The 24,543-nt window shown below is 28.0% G+C and overlaps 1 protein-coding gene across 2 annotated transcripts in view; it reads left to right on the forward strand.

Moving 5' to 3' along the window:
• LOC117182127 (annexin B10) overlaps positions 1-24,543 on the forward strand; it is a 177,853-nt gene that overhangs the window by 88,001 nt on the left and 65,309 nt on the right. For both annotated transcript variants that reach the window (XM_033375167.1, XM_033375168.1), the window contains exon 4: positions 7,162-7,366. In XM_033375167.1, the coding sequence (XP_033231058.1) occupies positions 7,162-7,366 (205 nt within the window). The remainder of the gene's footprint in view (positions 1-7,161; positions 7,367-24,543) is intronic.

A 24,543-nucleotide genomic window follows, 5' to 3' on the forward strand; every position in this document is an offset into this window, starting at 1 on the left:
CATAGTACTCTGGGTGTCATATTACTACAGGTGTCGTATTACTCAAGATGTCATATTACCCTGATCCAGGTGTCTTATTGCTCATAGGTGTCACATTAGCCTCCCAGGTGCCATATTAATTCAGGTGTCATATTACTATTATAATAGTTGGCGTTTCAAATAAGAAAGATGAAATTTCATACAACAAAATAAATTTGATAGCCGAAGAGGCGAATTTTCAGCAGATAAAGATTTTTTTATTCGTAAAAGGAAAAAAAATTCACCTAAATTGTTGAACCTGTGAGCCGAAACACAAGTTTTTAATAAAATAGTTCTGTTTTAAGCCAAAGAGTTAAACCTTGATTTAAAAAAAAAATTTTAAGTCGTTCAACTTTTACCCACGCAGTTGAACTTTGACATTTAGAAAAATTTTAGCATTTAACCAAGGAAATTAATTTTTAGTTAAAAATATGAATTTTCAACAAAAAAATTATTTTTCAACAAACTGGTTGAATCTAAATTTAAAAAAAAATGTAAATACTCAAGGAATTTTCAAAACAAAAAGGCGAATTCTCTACAAAACAGTTGCAATTTTAAGCAGAAATATGAATCTTTAACCAAAAAAGATGACTTTTCAACCAAATAGATGTAACTTCAACTCAAAAGAGTTAGTTTTCAAGCATAAATGAAATAGTTAAATTTTCAGTGGAAATCACAAATTTGCAACCAATTAAATCAATTTTGAAGCAAATAATTGAATTTTTAACTAAACACGTTCAAATTTCTACCAAAAACAGTGGATTTTCTTTCGAAGAAATTAATTTTCAACTAGAATTATGAATGTTCACCAAATCAAATAATTTAAAACAATTTACACTACTTTCGTCTAAGTAATAGTTGATATTTCAATCATAAACATTTTTATTTTAAATAAAAACTTTTGAATTCAATAACAAAAATATTTGGTTCGATCTTCAACGAAAAGAAAAAAAAAGGGAAACCAAAAAAAAATAGTAGATTCTTCAATTTAATATAAATAGCTTTTAACCAAAAGAGAATAATTTTTTATCAAAAGATACGTTTTTAATCCGTAAGGACGATTGTTTTATCAAGAAAGACGAATTTTGATCAAAACATTCCAATTTTCGACCAAAGAGTATAAATTAAAAAAATTATATGAGATTTCCACCAAAAAAATTAATATCATATCAAAAGAGATGAATCATCAATCCAAAAAGACCAATTTTAAATTAACAAGATTTTTTAGCCTATAAGAAAAAAATTTCAACCTTATTGTAGAATTCTCAATCTGAAATGATGAAAGTTAAACAAAATAGTTGAATTTTCAACCGCAAAAAGGGGTTTCAACAAAAAAGTTGAATTTTCAGTAAAACAAATAATTCTCAAACAAAAAAGGGAATTTTTAAAAAAATAATTCAAGTTCCTATCAAAAAGATGAGTCTCTAACAAAAAGCTGATTTTTTAACAAAGCGGTTAAACATTCAACCATTTACTTAAATCTTTAAAAAAAAGAGAATAATTTTAAACTAAACAGTTGCATTTTTAACAACAACCAAAAATGAGTTTTTAAACCAAAAAGACAAATTTTTATTTTAAAAAGTTTTTTCAGTAAGAAATAAAAAATTTTTTAACTAAATTGTGGAATATTTAGGCCAATGAGAACAATTGTCAACATAATAATTAAATTTTCAACCAAAAGAGATAAACTATGAAGAAAAAATACAATAGTAGAGGTTTCAATTAAAAATAAGTCACTTTGAGCCAAAAAAGATCAATTTTCAACCAAGAGGTGAATTTTCTGTCCAATAAATAACATTTTTAAAGAAAAATAGTTCAACTTTGAATTGTGCCACTTTTTGCATAATCTTTTAGAATTAACTTCATTCTCGGAATAATATTCAGTTGAAGCAAAACCTTTTAATAAAAGAGGTTAATCAGAATATTAGAGTTTTCATCAGGGTTTCCATCCAAACTACGAATTTCACTGACGGCAGCTTCAGCGCTTCAGATAATTAACCTGAGATTACGAGAAAATCCCCCTTTAATTTCCGTTGAAACGAAGCCGCCCTTGCCGTTCCATTCTGGCCATTGTCCTCGTAATATACACTTACACAGCCTAAGGTCTAATAAAAATTAAGAACCATATAATACCCTCGGCTAGAAATTTTATTTATTTTTTCAGTAAAAAATATATATCTTCAAAGTTTTGCAAACCCGTCCGTCTATCCGCCCGTTGTATTTTTTACCAAGAAGACAAAATCAGAGAAATTTAGGGGAAGTGAGGGGATGGGAAGTAGGGGAAGTGAGGGTAAATGAAAAATGGCAAAGTGAGAATAAATCGGATTTGGCGAAATGAGGAGAAGTGAGGGGAGGTGAGGGTAAATAAGGAGTGTGAAGGTAAGAGAATTAAGGGAATTGGAAGTAGAGAAATGAGAGACTAGAAGTAGGGAACGTGATTGTAAATAAGGTGTAGGGAAATGAGAAGTTAGGATGAATAATGTTTGTAAATGTAAAGGAAATGAGGAGAGTGGAAGTAGGACAGGTAGGAAAAGTTTGATAAATGAGGAAAGAGGAAGTATAGATAGTGAGAGATAGAGGGCGCATGGAAACTGATTAGAATGGACGTAGGAGAGGTAAGGAAATGATTCTAGGAAAAGTGGGAAAATTAGAAGAAGCAGGAGTTGGGTAAATGACGAGATAAGAAGTATGGGCAGTAAGGGTAAATGAGACGTGGAGAAATTAAGATCAGTGGAGAAAAGCGAAGGTAATGAAATGGTGTAAAGGAAACGAAAATGAGGGGAGTAAAAGTAGGAGAAGTGGGAAAAGTGAGGGTAAATAATTGGTGTGATTGTAACGTAAATGAGGGGAGTGGAAGTTAGGCAAGTAGGAGAAGTGGGATAAAGGAGGAAAGAGAAAGTATGAAAGTGAGAATGGGGAAAGTAGGAAAAGTAGGGAAATGGGGTGAGAGAAAGTAGTGAAAATGAGGAAAGTCGTAGTATGAGATGTAACTGTAATTGAGGTACCCAGAAGTGAAAAGTGAGGATAAATAATGGGTGTAAAGTTAAGGGAAAAGAGGGGAGTTAAAGTAGGACAAATGAAAGAAATGAGAGCAGAGGAAGTATGGGGATGAGGAAATGAGAAGATGGGAAGTACAAAAAGTAAGGAAATTAGGTGGGGGAAAGTGAGAAAAGTGATGAGAGTGGTTGAAATGAGGAGAGTGAAATTACGGCAAGTGAGGATGAATGAGGTGTATAGTAAGAGGAGGGGGAGCAGAAAAAGTAAGAATATGATGTTTGGGGAAGTAGGACAAGTGGGAGAAGTGGTGGGAGGGAAAACAGGGAAAATAAAGAAATTTAAAGTAGGAGAAAGTGGAAGGAGTAGGGGAAATGAGGATAGTAGGAGTTGGAGAAGTGGGGATAAATTAGATGTGGAGGAATCAGGACAATTAAAGGTAAACGATGTGTGGAGAAATGTAAAGAAGTGAAGGTAAATAATCCCAAGTAAAAAAATGATATATAATTTATATATAGTGGACAAAAAACCATAATTTTTTATTTTTTTTACATAGAAAAGTTCATAAATCAAATAAAAAATATCATTGTCTTATTCCACTATGTATAAACTATATATAACTTTTTCCCCTGGCATGTTTGTGGAAGTGAGTGAAATTAGTGGAGTGGAAATAGCACAAGTAGGAGAAGTGGTAGAAATGAGGAAAGAGTAAGTATGAGAAGTGAGGGCAAACAGCGCAGAGTAAGTCAGACGAGTGGAATTAGAAGATGTAAGGAAAGGAGGTGAGAGGAATTAGAGAAGCGATGATAGGAGAAGGAAAAATAAAGAAAGAAGTATGGAAAGTGAGGGTAAATGAGGTGTGCTGAAGTGAGGAGAAGTGAGGGTAAATAATAGTTGTGGGAGCAAGGGAAATGAGGGAAGTGGAAGCAGGAGAAGTGATAGGAATGAGGGAATAGGAAGTATAGAAAATGGTTGATAGTAGGTGCAGAGGAATTAAGAAGTAATAAGGGGAGTATTAATAGGGGAATCGATAGGAGAAGAATTAGGGGAAGAAAAACGAGGAAAAATATTGGAAGCGAGGAAAATGATGATGGGAAGTAAGCTTAAAAGTGATTATTGGAATAGAAAAAGTGGCGTGTTAGCTGTGGAAGTAAGAAGAGAAGGAAGTAGATGAGAAAGAAGTTTAAGAAAGGAGGGAAAGCGAAAGTTGAAGTTTTGAAAAAAGGAGAAGGTGTAAAGGGAAGGTTGAAACTTAATTCACGTCTTAATTAAATGGCTTGAAAGCGCATCTTATTTCTTTAGAATATTAAAAGTTTGCTAATGACTCATTACTCAGAGGAGCATAAATCCCAACAAAATTCTGAAGAGTGTGAGTGTTTTCTTGTTAGTTAAAGTTATCTCACTAAATGAGGTATCACTTGCAAAAAATGTCTACAACTTGCTCATTAATTCGCACCCTTGAATAAAGGAAACTGTTTAATTAAACATTTCTAGAACATGTATTGTATATGAGAGGGGAGTATTAAAGCAATATCAGCGGGAATGTAAACTGGACCATTTTACATCAATTTGAGAATCCGCTTACTCAAGGTTGTTCGTAGCGAACTTGCCAATGAGTCGGATGCAGCATTGTTGATTGTATTACTGTGTTTGTGTTGACCTGTCGAAGTTTCCGGATATTGAGACAATCACCCAGACGTACATTCTAATTACAAGTAAATTGCAATGGTTCTAATCTAGAGAATACATTCGAAGCACTGCATGAGCAGAGTTGCACTTTTGGCTAGCTGCTATGCAATCAGCAGCTAAGCAGTTATCAAAAGGAAAAATTTTTTTCGGTTTCGCAGCCACGGGCAGAAATCCTTTTAGTTTTGTTTGGTTGGCTTTCCGTCTCTTTTACTTTTTCTACGGAGGAGAAGAGAGGGAAAATTCAGAATGCAGAATTTAAAAAATTGAGGAAAAATAAAAGTACGGAAAGTATGGCAAATGGTAGGCATTGAAGTTAGGGAAAATCGGGAAATATAGATGGGTACGTAGGGAAATAAAGAAAGTGGAAGTGATGGAAAATAAATGACGTGGAAGTAGGGCAAGTGCGGGGAAATTCAAGTAAATGAAATAGGAAAAATTAGGGGAAGGAGAAGTAAGGGGAAACGGGGAAAGGGGAAGTAGGGAATATATCGCTAAATTAAGGAACGGGAAGCAGGGGAAGTGTGAGAAATGATGGAAGGGAAAGTAGGGGAAGCTATAGTAGGGTAATTAAGGGCAAATGATGGGGTAGGGGAAGTTACGACAAGTCTAAGGGAAGTTCAGGAAGTGGAGAGATCAAGTTGAGGAGAAATTTGTGAATGATAATTTTAAAGATTTATCATTTTAGTTGAAAATTCATCTCTTCAGTTAAAAATTAATATGTTTTTGGTTGCGGGCTCAACTATTTCGTTTAAAATTGATATTTTTTTATTGAATTTAAATATTTTTTGTATAAAATTAAAATATTTTCTTGTTGAAATATTAACTGTTATATGTTTTTTGTCATTTATTTTTTTTTAATTAAGGTACATTTTAATTCAAATGTTAACCTTATGGTGATAAATTAACTTTTTTGTTGAAAATTTATTTTTCCGGTTTGACTATTTAACAACTTGGTATAAAATCAAAACAATTGGTTTGAAAATTACCTATTTTCTTCAAAGCTTATATTTTTTGTTATAAATGTACCTACTTTGGAAAAAAATTTAACTACTTCGGGTGAATATTAAGCTATTTGATTAAAAATGAATCTATTTATATAGAAATTTATCTATTCTGTTTTAAATTCTCTTTTTCGGGTTAAAAATTTATTTTTCATCTGAAAATGTAACTATTCCATTTTTTGCTGAAAACTGAACTGATTGGTAGAAAATTCAACTATTAAAAAAAATTTTTTCTTTAGTCAAATTCAACTGGATAAAAATTTTCTTATTTTTGAAAATAAGATTTTTTTAACTAAAAATCTAACGATTCTATCTTTTATCCGAAATTTAACTGTTTCGTCAAAAAATCATCTTTTTGTTTTAATAATTTTAAAATTCGAAAGAAAATTAAACTATGTGCTTGAAAAAACCCTTTTTGTTGAAAATGCATATTTTTATTAGATAATTTAACTCTTGTTTTAAATCAATTTTCCTTTGTAAATTAGTTTTAAACTGGAAATTTAAGAAATCGCTTTTTGTTTGAAAATTTATCTATTGCGTCGTAAATTTATCTTTCTTGATAGAAAAAGAATCTTTTTTGTCGAAAATTTATCTATTTGTTTGAGGCTTGAACTATTTTGTTAAAAATTCCTCTTTTGCGTTGAACTCAACAGGTGGATAATTTGTTTTTCTTTCCTTAAAAATAATGATTTTTTACATAAAAAATAAACGTGTCCATTGTTAGTTTCAAGCTGATCTCCATCAATTTAAAATTCAACAATTTGGTTAAAAATTTATGAAATTTGCTAAAAAATCATCCTTTTTCAAAATGCATCTCTTATTTAGAAAAAAATCATTGTCTTTGGTTGCAAATTTATTTTTCTTGTCTGAAAATGAACTTCTTGTCGAAAATTCAACTTTTTGAATTAAAAATACAAATACTGTTTTCTACAAAATTTTTGTTTTGAAAATTCAACTGCGGTGAGAGCTCGCCTATCTTAACGGCCTTGAAACGTACACGTTCGATAATTTGAAGGCTGGAAGGGCCCCCATCTCTACCACGACCTTCAGGTTATTTTTGTCAAGCGACGTTTATTGGCTGACACAACTCAATTCCAACCAAAGAGAGCTTCCGGCTCATCAGGCCTCTTTTTAATTGGTCATCGACTGCCGCGAAGGAGAGCGTACAACGACTTTGGTGGGAGGTGGCGGAACTGCGCAATTTAAATTAGGCAAGATTTCAAATAGGCGAACTTTCCCTGTATTAGGTTGGGAATGCAACGACCTAATTGCTTTTCTCAATAATATTTTTCTTCTTTAATGTATCGCTACAGATTTATACTTTATTTTTTAATCACAGAAATATTACGCTTTACGAAACCTTATTAAGTATTAATTTGTACTGCGTAAATATTTTTCATCTAATTTTATTGTTATCTAAATTGAATCATTTTTTATTTAATTTCATCTTCTGTTGCAGAACATAATCGAAGATTTAAAGAGCGAATTGGGCGGAAAATTTGAAGACGTAATATTGGCTTTGATGACACCACCCGTGGATTTTATGGCCAAACAACTTCACAAGGCAATGTCTGGCATTGGAACTGAAGAGGAGGCTCTAGTAGAAATTCTCTGTTCACGAGATAACCGTGAAGTTGGGGAAATTGTCGAAGCTTATGAAGAGCGTGAGTACAAAAATCAATCTTTTATATAAAAATATTGAATTAGTTAATAAAATATTAAGTATATTTGCAACCAGAAAAAGATTAGTTTAACCAATTGGTTGCATTTTCGAAATAATAATTTAATTTTCATAAAATCCGAACCAACAAAAGTTGGCCAAATTGCTTAATTTTCTACAAAAAAATCAATTTAAAGCAAACAAGATAAATATTAAAAGATTTTTAAAGAGAAAAGGTGAACATTCGACCAAACAAAAGAATTTGAAAAAAACTTGTGATAGTTTATATTTCAAGGACGAATTTTCAACCAAGCTTTTTTATTTTCTACCAAAAAGGCACATTTTCAACAAAATACAAGAATTATCAATCAGAAAAGGCAATTTTTTAACTTAAAACATTAATTTTAAACCAAAAATTAATTATTATTTTTAATAATTTTAATCAAGAAAATTAAATTTTAACAAAAAGGGAATTTCCAACAAAAAGAATCATTTGTTTTTTTAAATATTAATATCTAACAAAAGTCTTATTGGAAAATTATTTACGAAAAAGTACAGAAAACTGAAATAGTTTTAACAAGAATCTACAAATGAATACAATAAATACATGAAAGTACACTGTTGTATTTTGTTGTAGTTGTATTTTGTCAAAAATTTACAGCCACAAAATTGTTGCCAATGAAAACACTTAAAGAAGAATACTTTTGAATTTTAAAGTTATTAAATTAAAGCTTAAAAAAATTTTTTTAATTTTAAAAACCAATAATTTTCGCGTATAAATTAAAAGCTTTTGAAGCTGTTTAATTGCAATATTGTAATCAAAAGCCATTAAACTGCAAACTTTTTATCTTTTCCTTATCGTACAGCGAAAATATTTTTTTTTAAATAGAAATCCACGCTATCATTTTAAATTCTATGAACTGAAGAATTAACTAAAAACTTTCAAAAGTATATCATTTTAAACAATTTTAAGCTAAAAGCATTAATTTATACCTTAGAATTATTGTTTTGAATTTTTTTTAAATATTTTTTTTTAATTTGTTTTATAAAATCATTTTAAGATTTTCCAGTAATCTAATAATAATTTTATTATCTTGCGACTCCAATTTTTATTCCTTTTTTTTATATTTTGAAAATCCTGCAAAAGTAAAAAATTACCTTAGAATCAACAAGATTCTTTTTTGAAAATTTTAAAAATCTTATGAAATATTTTTTTAATTCATTTTGAAAAAATATATTAAGTTCTTCTAGGAATTTTTTATACAAATTTTTTATTCATTTAAAACCTTGAAAACTCTTAAAAATCGTATAAATTTTGTGTTGAACACCTTCAAAAATGTATACTGTGTTTTAAATTTGTTGAAATCTTTTCACGTTTTAAATTATTTTGGAATATTAAAAAAACTTCTAAATATATTTTAAACTCAGTCGATTATTTTCAAGATTAATGATTGTTCAATTGACATTTATTTTTCAACTCAAATTTCAATCTTTCTAAACATTCCCTCAAAATTATTTTAAAAAAAAATTATTTTTAATTTTCAAAATTAGTTTCATTTTTTTCAAAACCTTTGAAGATCCTTAAAAAGCTTAAAAACGTAATTTCAAAATCTTCAAACATCTAAATGTATTTTTTTATCTTTCACAGTCATTTTCAGTTTTTCAAAAAGTTTGTATCTTTTAAAAACTTTTAAATATCACGTGAACTAACTCTATATTTATCCAAATTGATAATTTTCCAATTGATATTTATGCATCAAGATTCAATAATAATTGCACTTACATATTAAAAATTTGGTAAATACACCAATTAAAATTGTTGACATGGATTTTCGACCATAAATTATAAATTATCAATTTAAAATATCAATTTTCAATTTAATATGGAACTCTTAACAAAAAAAAAATGGTTTGCAAAATTATTAAATTTTCAACCAAAGAGATGAATTTGAAACTAAAATAATGAATATTAAAAAAATTTCAAGAAAAGAATTAAAATTTATCTAAAAAGTTGAATTTTAACTAAAAAGCTTTTTTTAAATCAGGAAGTTTAATTTTGAACAAAAAAAATTGTCAACAAAATAAACGCATTTTTCACAAAGTAGTTCCACTTTAAACCAAGCATTTGATTTTTAATACCTATAAAAAACTGGTAATAATTAATATTTCAACAATGAAAATGGATTCTAAATTTAATTTAAAAAGTTTAATTCAACTATAAAGAATTAATTTTCAAAAAAAAATTAAATCCTGAACCAAAAAGAATTACTTTCAATTTAAAATATTAATTTTCAACCAAAAGTTAAATTTTTACATTTTCCATGAAGAAAATGAATTCTCAACCAAAAAAGCGCAAAATTTTTTTATTAAAATAATGTAATTTTTAACGAAAAACTTTAAATTCAAAGTGACAAGTTTTTTTTTAACCCAGAAGATAAAACTCCAACAAATAACGATTGTAAATAATTGGTTGTAATATTTCAATAAAAACAGATGACTCTTCTAAAAACTAAAGGTAATTTTTTATCAAAAAAAGCTAAAGGTTAGGAAAGCAGGTAAATCTTTGATCAAAAATAGATGACTTTGTAACATAATAAAAAAGTTTTCAGCAAAGTAGTAAAATTTTCCACTAAATTTTCCATTTAGAAAGATGCATTTTTAAAAAAAAATAATAATTTTTCTGCAAAAGAGGAATTTCCAAAAAAATAGATGAATTTTCAATTAAATAGTTAAATTTTCAAAAAAAAAAACGACGAGTTTTCAACCAAATATATCGAATTGTCAAATTTTCAGTTAAAAAAATAATAATTTTCAAAAAACGAATTTTCGACCGGTTTAATTCAACCAGAAAAGACGTAATATTAACAAAATAGGTGAAACAAAAAATATAAAATATAACATAAATATAAACAAATATAAAATAAAGTAAATATAAATATAATGTAATTTATTTAAAAAAAATTTAATTAAAATAATTAAATTTTTAACATTAAGAAACAGATAACAAAAGATAAGAATAAATAATAAGATTATTACTTTTCTCCAAAAAATAGAAGTTCTCCTAATTACTTTTCGATTAACAATATCATTGGTTAACCAAAAATAAAATAGTCAATTTTTGAGCTGAAAAATTAATTTTCAACTTAAAATATAGACGAATTTTTAACAAAATATTTAAATTTCCAGCATTAAAAATTAACTTTCTACTAAAAAGATGAAGTTAGGCTAAAATGATTATATTTTTTTCGAAAAAATTGAAATTCTCAAAATTAATTTTTAATTATAAACATCAAGAGTTAACTAAACGTGAAAAGTCCAATTCTTAGTTTAAAACATTAATTTTCAACTAAATGGAAACGAATTTTTAACTAAAACGATGAATCTTGAATAAAATTAATTCCCAACAATAAGAGGATAAGAAAAAGAATAAAATATAAGATAAGAATATTACTTTTCTCCAAAAAATTTAAGTTTTAAAAATTAATTTCCAATTAAAAATATCAATAGTTCACCAAAAATATAGTAATCAAATTTCCAGCTTAAAAAATTAATTTTTCACTAAAGAAAGAAAAATTTTCAACAAAACGGTTAAATTTTTAGTATAAAGAAAATAATATGCAACTAAAACAATCTTGAACAAAAAATTATTTCTTAGCAACAATATAAACTATAAAGATTAATTTTCTCCAAAAACCTAGAAGATTTTAAAATAAGTTTTTAATTAAAAATATACATAGTTAATCAGAAATGGAATAGTCAATTTTTAAGTTAAAATTATGAATTCCCAACTAAAAATGTAAACGAATTTTTTTCAAACAGTTCAATTTTCAGCATAAAGAAATGAATTTTTAACTAAAACGATGAAGATATGATAAAAATATTACATTTTTTTTTTAATTGGTGATTCCAAACTTAATTTTTAATTAAAAATATCAGTACTTGACGGAAAATGAAAAAGTCAAATTTTCATTTATAAAATTGATTTTCAGACAAATAAAAACGAAATAGAAAATTAATTGTTTAACAAAATAATTGAATTTTCAACATGAAGAAACGAATTTTCTACTATAAAAGCGAGGTAGCTTGAACACAAAAAAAAAGAATTCTTAACAAGATAAACTAAAAGGATTACTTTTCTCCAAAAAATAGAAGTTTTAAAAATAATATTTAATTGAAGAGACAAGTTTTTTTTAGAATAATTAATCTAAATTAAATTATTATTATATTTAAATAAATCTTATTCTCGTACAAAAAATTAATTCTTTTTAAAAATATCAACAATGAACCAAATTTGGAATTGTCAAGTTTTTAATTTGGAAAATGAATTTTCTACTAAAGAGGAACGAATTCTCAAATAAAAAGATGAATCTTGAACAAAATAATTATTTCTTAACAATAACATAAAATAAGAGATTACTTTTCTCCAAAATAATAGAAGTTTTTAAAATTAATTTTCAATTAAAAATATCAATATTTAACTAAAAATAGAACAGTACAATTTTAAATAAAAAAATTTATTTTCAACTAAGAGGAAATAAATTTTCAACATAAAGAAACGAATTTTTAACGAAAACTGTAAATCTTGAACAACAAAATTATTAGCAAAGTATTTAAATTAAAAAAAAATTAATCTAAAAAGGGGAAAAAGTTTATTTTTTTGGAAACAGACAGAAAAAAGGAATTTCTTTTAAAGGGAGGAAAGAGGAGAATAAGGGAAAGAGTGTGAAGTCTATTATTATTTACAAGTACAAAAATAGAAAAAAAACCGACTAGTCACTAAAACCTAATATTTAAAAAAATTTAATTACCGACATTATTCGTATTTTCACTTAAAAATAATCAACTTCAGAGTACAGCACATATTTGCGAGGTCGCAAAAACTTTTGAAAAACTCATAAAACTCGAGCAGTTTTCTAATTATAATACTTCGTAATTGATGAAAAGTTTTACACTTTTTGTGAGTTCCATCAAACTTTCCACTCACTAATCCTCTTTTAAATTTCAGTGGAGATAACATTTTTTAAATACTTTCCAAGTTCTCAAAATTAATTACATAAATTTCTCGGTATAAAGCATACAATATATTAACTTGTTAAAAATACTTGCATTAATTTTAAAATTAATTAATTGTTTCACTAACCAGTAGATCATTTAAATTAAACAATAATTGTTTATTTTAGGTTTAAATTTAAATTTGTATCTGATTCGGGTCAGTGAAAAATGTCACCAGCTAAAATATATAATTCACGTGAAACAACCGAATTTTTCATGTTAATCTTCTCAATTTTATCAAATGGAATAATCAGCTTTGGAGTTTAAAAAAATTTTGTTGCCAGAAAACGAATTTTCGACAAAATATTAAAACTTCCAACCCAAGAGATTAGTCTCCAACCGATGAAATTAATTTTTAACGAAAGAATTCAAAATTCGACGAATTCTTCAAATTTTCAATCAAGAAGATAAATTTTTAACTAAAAAAGATAAATTCACAACTTAATATTAATAAATAATAATAAAAAATTTTAATTCAAATTCTCGAATTTGTAACTAAAAACTAACCAAATTGCAAAACAAAAATTTAACAAAAGAATTTAATTTTAACCAATCGAATCAATCTTTACAAAAAGTATAAATTTAACCGAGTAGTTAAATTTCCATCTAAAAATATAAATTTTTAACGAAAATATTTTCAACTAAGAAAGATGAATTTTCAAATAAGCATTTGAATTTTCGAACAAAAACAAATACCTTTTTTTTAATCGTTCAATTTTCAACAACATATTTAATTTTTACCCACATAGTTCCATTTTCGATCGACGAAGATGTATTTGCAAACAAATTTTTTCATTTTTAAATGAATGATCTTCCAGTTAAACAAAAAAGACAGTTGCATTTTCCATGAAATATTTGAATTTTGCAGCCAAACAAATTAATTTTTTACAAGAATGTTGAATTTTCAATTAAAAAGGACGTAGTAAAATTTTCATTTTAAAAGGATGTATTTTCAACCAAATTTTCGAACTTTGAAATAAAAGAGATTCCAGTTCAACGAAAAAGAGTTGCATTTTGAACCAAATAGTTCAATTTTGAAGCGAATTTTTTCTTTGTAAAAAAGCCCATTTTTCACAAATTATTTGACTATTTAAGCAAAAAAAAACACGTTTACAACAAAATTGTGTAATAAAAAAATGCATCAATTTTCAACTAAATTATTGCATTTTTAGCCGAATAGATTAATATAAACCAAAAAATCAAGTGATCAAATTTGTAAGCAAAAAACATGCATCTTGAACCTAATAGTTGAATTTTTAAATAAAAAAAAAAATTATGATCAAAAATGAAATAGTTAAATTTACAGGCGAAAAAATTAATTTCTAACTAAAATAAAAGGAAATTTCAAAAAAAGTAGTTGCATTTTTCACCAAAATAATTTAATTTTTAGCCAAAAACCGGTGCATTTTTAACCAAATTTCTAAACAAGAAGATTCATTTTCTAGGGAAAAAAAATTTTCTTTACATTAATGTTGAACCGAATAATAGACTTTTGAACTAACAAATAAAAGTTTATAATCCAAAACGGAATAGTTAGATTTCCAGTAAAAAAATTAATTTTCTTTTAAGATAAAACAAATTTTTAACAAAAAACTTAAATTTTTCATCAAAATAGTTCAATTTTCAATCAAAAAGATGAATTTTCAAGCAAGTAGTTTCATTTTTTACCAAAAAGTATAATTCTGACGCGCGACTGTTGGTTCCTGCATTCTTTAAAATAAAATTTGTTATTAAACATTTTATTGCAACTTCTGCCGGTTTTTCAAAAACTGAATTTGCTCAATTCCAATTTTATTTTTAGAATTGAAATATAGCACATACGACCTACACATTAGCATTACCTTTTTTCAACTTCTGATGCATTTGTTTATTGAATTTGTATTCAAAAAATATAAAATTTATCGACCAATTATGAATTTTGCTGAAATCATCATGAAGTTTGTTTTTGTTTTTGTTCGAAGAAATCATAAAATTTATTAACTTATCCTAAATGTTGCTGAAATTGTCATAAAGTTCCTAACTGAAAAGACTGGCATTAAAAAAACCTAATTTTTCTAACGAAAAATGCCCGAATAATGCATTTGTTCATTAAATTTGTTTAAAAAGTCATGAGATTAATCAACAAATTATGAGTATTGCTAAAATTATCACACATGTCGTAATAAAAAAAAATACACTGAAAACAACGAATATTTCTGTTGAAAAATGTCTGATTACTGCATTTGTACATTGACTTTGTTTATAATATAAACAATTATAATCATAAGATAAATTTTTTATAGAATATTATTTTCATTCAAATCTTTTACAATATTACTTGAAAAAACGTATATTTATTGAAAATCGTAGAAAAAATTTGTTCAACAAATAATTTGTTTATAAATTTTTTTTTTGTTAATTGTTTAATATTGAAATTTTAAAGTTATTTTAACCATTTTTTCGTTATTGACGAGCACCGGGAACATCAAATGGAACAAATGATCACTTTTCTCGTCATATTTGTTTATTTATAAAAAAATTGAAAAGCTAATTCAAAAATCAGGTTCGTTAATTCTCTTGGAAATTTTATTAGCTTTTTTTCGACATTTTTTCGTCAAAATCGGTGAATATTTGTGGACTGTGCGTTATTTTGAAACAAAAAAGTATTTTTTTCTGTATATACAGGGTGATTTTTTAACTTAAAACTTTTGATTCATAACATTTTTTTATAGGGTGCCTATTTTTCACTTTATGAAAAAATGTTATGAATCAAAAGTTTTAAGTTAAAAAAATCACCCTGTATATAATTTTTTTTGTAAATACATTTGCATAGTAGATAATCTTTGTAATACTTTGAAATAAATGAATGCAAATTTTCCATGACTTTTCTATGGTGTCAAAATTTGATTTTTCGATTTTTCAAAAAAATTCAAAAAGCTACTTTTTGAATTTTTATCCAAAATGGCTGGCTAACGAACTTGACCCTTATTTTAGGACACTAAAATACTAAACTAAAATAATTAAAACTAAACTAAATAAAACTAAATAATTTATCTAAAATAAAATAATTTATAAACTAAAATAATTTATCGTGCTAACAAACTAAAAATCTACAGACACGCAGACAGGCACACAGAAAGACAGACAGATTCATTCGTAAAAATATTTTTTTCGAATTCTGTGGATGTCAAAACATGGACATTTGGCAAAAACTGGGGGGTCAAATTTTACACAAATCTAATACGTTCTCTGATGAGAATGTAATAAAACAATTTTAAATAAAATATTCTTACTTTGTTTACATAAATTATTCGAATTACCTTCATTACAAATGGAATACTTTATATAATAATTCAATTAATGTGGATTACAAATGGATGACTAAGGTCATTTGGATTACCTGAATTACTCCGAATGATTTGGATTACAATTTGATTACTCTTGATTACTTAATATTATATGTAGATTCCTATAATTTGAACTGAATCAAAAGTCGATTTTTTAGATTATCTAAATTACTTTGAATGATCTGAATTACAAGTGGATTACGTAGGATTACAAGTGCAGTAATGTGGATTATAAGTAAAGTGCTCTTGAACACAAGTGAATTACTCTGGATTAAAAGTGTATTGGTGCATATCACAAGTGCATCACTGCAGATTACAAGTGGATTGATCCAAATTACTCTGGATTACAAGTTCAATTTTTCGAATTAGAACCAAATCACAACTGAATTACGGGGATGAACTGAATTACTGCAAATTGTATAAATTACAAGTAGATTACCTCGAATTACAACTGAAGTACTTCGGATTATATATAAATTCTATATTTACAAGTAGATTACTGCATATTACAAGTGAATTTCTCCTATTTATGCCGGATTACATTTGGATTACTTCGCATTGCAAGTGAAGTACTGTGGATTATAATTAAAATACTCTTGATTGTAAGTCAAGTACGCTGGATTACAAGTGGATTACTTCGAATTAGAATTGAATCAAACGTGGAATACTTCGATTGCCTGTATCACTCGAAATCATCTGAATTACAACTCTACTAATCCGGATTACAATGAAAGTACTTTGAATTTTAATTACATCGCAATATATTACAATTTCATTACTCTGAATTACGTTAGATTAAAATTTTATTACTTCAAATTAGAACTGAATAAGAAGTCAAATACTTGGATTACCTGAATTACTCTAAATCATCTGAAATAAAAGTGTACTACCTCGGATTACAATTGAATTTCTTTGCATCACTACAGATTACACTTTTATTTCTCCGAATTTCATTATATCGCAAGTTGATAACTAAGAATTAGAACTAAATCAGACGGTGGAATAGTTGGATTACCTGAATTACTTCGAATTATCTAAATCACAAGAGGATTACTTCGGATTACAAGTGAAGTACTACCGATTATTTGTAAATACTCTTGATTACAAGTGGATTTTTCCAGTTAACACGTCGGTTGCTCCGAATTACGCTGGATTACAATTGGATTACTTCGCATTACAAGTAAAGTATTGCAGGATTAATATAAAATACTCTCGATTACAGGTGAATTATATCGAGTTAAAACTAAATAACAAGTGAGGTAATTGGATTTCCTAAATTTCTTGGATATATATGAATTACAAGTGGATTACCCCGGATTACAAATGAAGTACTGCACATTATAAGTAAAATACTTTCAATTAACAGTAAAGTACTCTGAATTACAATTGAATTACGGCAGATCACAAGTATATCGTTTCGAAGTACTCCGCCTTACAAGTGGATTACTTAAAATTAGAACTTTACAATTTATAGCTCCGAATAACGTTAGATTGCAAGTGGATTACTACGATTAGGAATTGAATCACACGTGTAATAGTTGGATTATCTGAATTACTTAAATCGTCTGAATTACCAGTATATCACTATTGATTACAAGTGAAGTACGCAGGATTACAAGTGGATAATATCAAATTAAAACTGAATAACAAGTGGATTCCTTTAATTACCTGACTTCGATTTATCTGAATTACGAGTGGATTACGCCGGATTACAAATCAAGCACTGCACATTATAAGCAAATTACTTTGGATTATCAGTCAAGTATTCTGGATTACAAGTGAATTACGACAAATCACAAGTATATCGTTTCGAAATACTCCGCATTACAAGTGGATTACTGAAAATTAGAACTGAATCACACGTGAAATGCTTTGATTACCTGAATTACTTCTAATTATCTAAATTACAAGTGGAGTACTTCAGATTACAAGCGAAGTACTGCGGATGATAAGTAAAGTAATCTCGATTACCAGTGAAATACCCTGGATTAAAAGTGGATTATATCAAGTTAGAAATGAATCGCAAGTGCATTACTTGGATTTCCTCAATTAATTCGATACATTTGAAATATAAGTGGATCACCGCGGATGACAAGTGAAGTATGATGAAATATAATAAAAATACTCTTGAATTTAAGTGAATTACCCCAGATTACAAGTGGAATACAGCAGATCACAATTGTTTTTCTCCGAATTACTTAGGATAGCAAGTGGATTACTTCGAATTAGAATTGAATCATACGTGGAATACTTGGATTACCTGAATTACCCCAAATCATCTGAATTCCAAGTGTACTACTTCGAATTACAATTGAATTACTTTAGACTACTGCAGATTACAATTGTATTTCTCCCAGTTACGTTAGATTACACAAAATCATCTGAATTACGAGTGTATTACTTTGGAATACAAATGAAGTACTTTTGATTACATGTGTATTGCTTCGAATTAGAACTGAATCACAAGTGGAATACCTGGATTACCTAAATTACTCCAAATCACCTGAATTACAATTTTATTACTATGAATTAGAATTGAATTAGTTTAGATTACAAGCGGATTACTGCAAATCACAAATGGATTTCTCCTAATTACGCCGGATTACTAGTGGATTACATCAGATAAGAAGTATCACAAGTGGATTATGTGAATACCTGAATTACTTTAAATTATCTGAATTACAATTAGATTACGGTGGATTACAAGTGAATTGCTTTAGATTACAAGTGGATTACTGCAGGTTTCAAATCTGTTCTTGCTAGATTATTCGTAATTTTATCAATTACAAAAATATATTTTTGAAAACAAATTTTAGTAAATTTTTTACTAATCGCATAGAGGCTTTGTAAGATTGTCAAATTGCTAATTCTTTCAAAGAATCTTCTAACAAAATTGTTAGCTGTTTTAGACGAATAAAAATATCTCAATGGGCCGGACCAATAAAAAAAGAGTTGAAAAATGAAATTTCGTAATTCCTTTTGAGGTTAAAAATTGATACACATTCGCAAACCCTATTTCTGCTATAATAAAAAATATAATTTTGGTATTAAAGATTAATGCGAATCGCATTTGAATTTTTTAGAAAAAAAATTGTTTTCATAGATGGCTGGCTGATGAAACGGACATCTTATAGTGGACGGAAATATTTTAGTATAATTCTCTCACTGTGAATAGAGATCTTTCCTTTTTGTGAAGGTGAAGGTAGAAAGGAAAAAGGGGATGATTAGAGACGAGGAAACAGCTATGGGAAGATATTGCCTTTTTCAGGGTTGAGGAAAAGGATACGGAAGTGGTGCTTTAAAGCTCGTTAATCAAGGCGGACAGTCTACTTGATTTATAGGATCTTGAGACCTACATGTATCCCTGAGATTTTTACAAGAATGCACTTGCTGTAGACAAGAGAATGACTTGCAAGTCGAGATTCCAGTTCACTATTGTAAAAAAGAATTGAGGGATGAGGGCTTTCAGTGAAGACATGTCCAGTCTTGATGACTTCGATTTTTAAAGCTTTTTCTTTATTGTAAACCCTTTATTTAAAATTTTGAAATTGTTTTTTAATTTTTATTACTTTATTAATAAATATAATTTTCTATTTGTTAATGGTTTGAAGCTAAAGTTATTTTATTCTTCCCAAATAGAGAGATAAGAGGTTTCAGTGATGATCTGTCCAGTCTTGATGGCTCTGATACTCGAAACTTTTATTTATTTTACAACCTCAACTCAAAACCCTACAAAAAATATTTCAAGTATTGACAAGAAAAAAAGATTTAATAACTCGCGAATCTATCTTATTCTATCACTTTGCTTATCTGAATTCCCATCTATCTTTTTTAATCTCTTCTTTTCTATCTTACTCTCTCCTTCATCTATCCACGTCAATATTTTTCTATTCACGTAAATGTTTTTTATATCCCTCTGTCAATCTGAATTCCCATCTATCTTTTGTAATCTCTTCTTCTCCACCTCATCGTATCCTTCGTCTATCTCTTTGTCATTATAAATTCACGTTTATCTTTTTCAATACAATCTTCGCTATCTCATCCTGTTGAATCTGCAAATATATAATTATCATATTTTTCTCTCTCTGTCGATTTAAATTTTCGTCTATCTTTTTCTCTCTCTTTGTTAGTCTTAATTGCAGTCTATCTTTTTCAATCTCCTTTTCTCTGTCTCACTCTATCCTTCATCTATCCACCTTCATCTTTTACTATCACTTTTTCAATATAAATTTTTGTAAATCTTTCTCACTTCCTTCTTTGCTTTCTTATCCAATTTTTTGCTGACTATATCAATCTGTTTCTATCCCCCTGTCAATCTTAATTCCGATCTATCTTTTTCAATGTCCTCTCCTCTTTTACCCTATCCTTCATTCATGCACGTGAATCTTTTACGATACTTTCTCTTTGTGGATATAAATTTTCGACTATCTTTGTCAATGTCCTCTTTTTTATCTTATCGTATTCTACCTCTTTGATCGTCAACCTTCTTCTATCTTTTTGTCAATCTAAATTTCTGTTTATGTTTCTCAATACCCTCTTTTATATCTCATCCTATCCTATATATATGTACATCGGTCTAATTTCTCGTACATCTCTTTCAATCTACTTTTGTTTATCCCACCCTATCCAACATCTATCAACGTCTATCTTTTGCTACCAGTTTGTTATTCTAACTTTTCTACGATCTTTTTCAATTCCTATTTGTATCCTACATCTATCAAGGTTTATCTTTTCTAATCTCTTTGTCAATACAAATTTACGCCTACCTTTTCCAATCCTCTCTTTTTCAACTCACCCTGTCCTTTATCTGTTTATGTCAATATTTTTCTATCTCCGTTATTCTAAATTTTTATCTATCTTTTTCAACCTCCTCTTTTTAATCTCACCCTATCTTTTAACTATTCACCTCCTTTTTTTATCCCTCTGTTAATTTACATTCCTATCTATTTTTTCAATATCTTGTCTATCTCATCGTATTCTACAACTCTCAACTTCAATCTTTTTCTATCTCGTTTTCAAACTAAATTCACGTTTATCTTTTTCAGTATCATCTGTCCCATCTTATCGTAACCTACATCTATTAACTTTGAACGATTTTAATATTCTTCTCAACACAAATTCACGTCTACTTTTTTCAATCCTCTCTTCATTATCTCATCTCATCCCACGTCTACAAATGTCAATCGTCTTCTACATATTTGACAATCTAAATTTCCGTCTATCTTTCTCAGTGTCCTCTTTTTATATCGCATCCTATCCCTTATCTATTCACGTCAATATTTTTCTATCTGTTTGTCCATTTAAACTTTTATCTTTCTCTTTTTAATCTCTTCTTCTCAATCTTATTGTATTTTATATCTATCAATTTTAATCTCTTTCTTTGTTTTTGCCAATCTAAATTGACATTTATGTTTTTCAACACCTTATTCTCTATCTCATCCTATCCTTTGTACATATACGTCAATTATTCTCTATTTCCTTGTCAATATAATTTCTCGTCCATCTGATTCAACATCCTCTTTTTTTTCATCCTGTACTACATCTATCAACGTCAATTTTTTTCTATATCTTTATAAATCTAAATTCACGTTTATCTATTTTAATCTTCTCGTACCTATCTCATCCTATTCTTTATCCATTCATGTCAAACTTTTTTCATCTCTATTAATCTAAATTCCGATCAATCTTTTTCAATTTCCTCTTTTTTATCTCATTTTATCCTTTGTTTATAAATATCTATCCTTTTCTATCTCTGTGCAAATATAAATTCCTGGTAATATTTTTTAATCTTCTCTTTTCTTTCTGATCGCATCCTACTTCTATCAACTTCTATCTTTATCTATCTCTTGGTCATATAAATTGCTCTCTATCTTTTTTTATCTCTTCTTCACTATCTCCTCGTATCCTACATCTATCAACGTCAATCTTTTTCTATTTCTTTCTAAATCTAAATTCACGCTTATCTTTTTCAATACCCTCTTTTCAATGTGATCCTATCCTTTATATATCTGATTCAATCTTTTTGTATTTCTTTGTTAATCTAATTTTTCATCTGTATCTTTCCATCTCTTCTTCTTTATCTTATCCTGCCCAACATCTATCAACGTCTATCTTCTTCTATATCTTTGTTAACCTAAGTTTCCATCCATCCTTTTCAAACTCCTTTTCTCTATTTTATCGTATACTAAATCTATCAACGTTTATCTTTTTCAGTCTCTTTGTTAAATCCAAATTCACGTCTCTTTATTATAATCATCACTTCTTTATCTTGTTCTATTTTACATCTATCAATGTTCATCTTTTTCTATCTCTTTGTCATTATACATTCACATTTATTTTTTCACTACCATCTTCTCTATCTCATCATATCCAACATTTAAATATCTAATATCAAAACTTTCCTATCTCTCTGTGAATTTATATTTCCGTGAACCTTTTTCATTGTTGTCTTTATGGTAATCTGAATTCCCGTCTTTCTTTTTTAATCTCCTCTTCTCAGCCTCATCCTATTCTTCATCTATTCACGTCAATATTGTTATATCCCTCTGTCAATATGAATTCTCATCTATATTTCATAATCTCTGCTACTCCATTGCATCGTATTCTGCTTCTATCAACATCTACCTTTTTCTAGCTCTTTTTCATTATAAATGATCCTTTATCTTTTTCAACACCATCTCCTCTATCTCATCATTTGCAATCCCCAAATATCTAATATCAGTATTTTTCTAGATCTTTGTTGATTTAAATTTCTGTCTCTTTGTTAATCTGAATTCCAGTCTATCTTTTCCGATCCCCTCTTATCTGCCTCACCCTATCCTTCATCTATCTACGTCCATCTTTTACTATCTCTTTGTCAATATAAATTTTTTGTATCTTTCCCAGTGCCCTCTTTTCTATCTCATCCTAATTTTTTTAGCCACATCAATATTTTTCTCTCCCTCTGTCAATCTAAATTGCCATCCAGTTTTTTAAATCTCTTCTTATCTATCCCATCGTATTTTACATTTATTAACGTCAATCTTTTTTTATTTCATTGTCAATCTATATTCACGTTTATGATTTTCAATACCCTGTTTTCTATCTCATCCTATTCTTTGTATATCTACGTCAATTTCATTTCTAGCCCATCTCTTTCAATCTATTTTTCTTTATCTCATCATATGCAACATTTATCAACATGTATCTTTCGCTATCTCTTTGTTAGTCTAACTTTCCGTTCATATTTTTCAATCTCCTCTTTACTATCTATTCGTATCCTACATCTATCAAAGTTTATCTTTTTCAATAGAAATTGGCGCCCACCTTCTTCAAACATCTCTGCATCTCACGCTATCCTTTATCTGTTGATGTGAATGTTTGTCTATCTTCGTTAATCTAAATTCCTATCTATGTGTTACAATCTCCTCTTCTCTGTATCACCCTATCCTTTCACTATTCTTTTCAACCTCTTTCTATCCTTCCGTTAATCTAAATTCATATATATATTTTTTAATCTCTTCTCCATCTTATCTATCTTACATCTATCAGCTTCAATATTTTTCTATCTCTTTGCTAATCTTACTTACCATTCATCTTTTTCAATCTCATATTCTCTATCTTATCGTATCCTACATCTATTAATGTTTATCTTTTACATTATCGTTATCCATTTAAATTCACGCATTCCTTTTTTAATCTTTTCTTCTTGATCTCACCCCTTCCTAGGTAGGTTCATGTCCATTTTTTGCAATCTCCGTTAATGTAAATTCCCATATATCTTTTTCAACCATGTTTCCTCTATTTCACTTTATTCTTCAACTATTCACGTCAATATTTTTCCATCCTTCTGTTAATCTAAATTCCTATCTACATTTTTTAGTACCTTCTACCGTTTCATCGGATTCTATATTTATTAACGTAAATCTTTTTCTATCTCTTTTATCAGTCTTAATTCACGGTTATGTTTTTCAATACCATCTTCTCTATCTCATCATATTCAATAACGAAATATCTGAAATAAATATTTTCCTATCTCTCTGTCAATCAATATTTCCGGCTATCTTTTTTCTGTGTCTTTGTTACTCTAAATTCCCGTGTATCGTTTTCAATCTCCTCTTTCTCATCGTATCCTTCGGCTATTCTGGTCAATCTGTTGTTATCTCTCCGTCAATCAAATTTTCCATCTATCCTTCTAAATGCCACTTTCTCTATCTCATCGCATTCTACATATATGAACGTCTATCCTTATCCATTTCTTTTCTAAGTTAAATTTACTCCCATATTCTTCAATCCTATCTTCTCTTTCTCATCCTATCAATCTTACTTTCTCTCTCTCTCATCCTTAATTTCGTCTATCTTTCTCAATCCCATATTCTCTATCTCATTCTATACTGCAATTATCAACGCCTATATTTTTTTCTCTCTTTGTAATTCTAGAGTTGCTTATTTTTTTATATTCTCTTCTCTATCTCATACTATCCTTCATCTATTAATTTCAATCTTTTTCTATCTCTTTGTCAATCTAAATTTCCGTCAATCTTTCTCAATTACCACTTTTTTATCTTATTCTCTTCTTTATCCATCCAAGTCAATACTCTTCTATTCATTTGTCAACCTAAATGCTTAACTTTCTTTTTTAATCAATTCTTTGTCAATTTAAGTTTCCGTTCCTCTTTTTCAATCTCATCTTCCCTCTCCAATCCTATACTACATCTATCAACGTCTATCTTTTTCAATTTCCTTGACAATCCAAACTCATGTATATCTATTTCAATCTTCTCTTCTCTATCTCACCCTATTTTTTATCTATTCACGTCATTTT

Source organism: Belonocnema kinseyi, chromosome 10 (genome assembly GCF_010883055.1).
Source record: "Belonocnema kinseyi isolate 2016_QV_RU_SX_M_011 chromosome 10, B_treatae_v1, whole genome shotgun sequence".
Lineage (NCBI taxonomy): Eukaryota > Metazoa > Arthropoda > Insecta > Hymenoptera > Cynipidae > Belonocnema > Belonocnema kinseyi.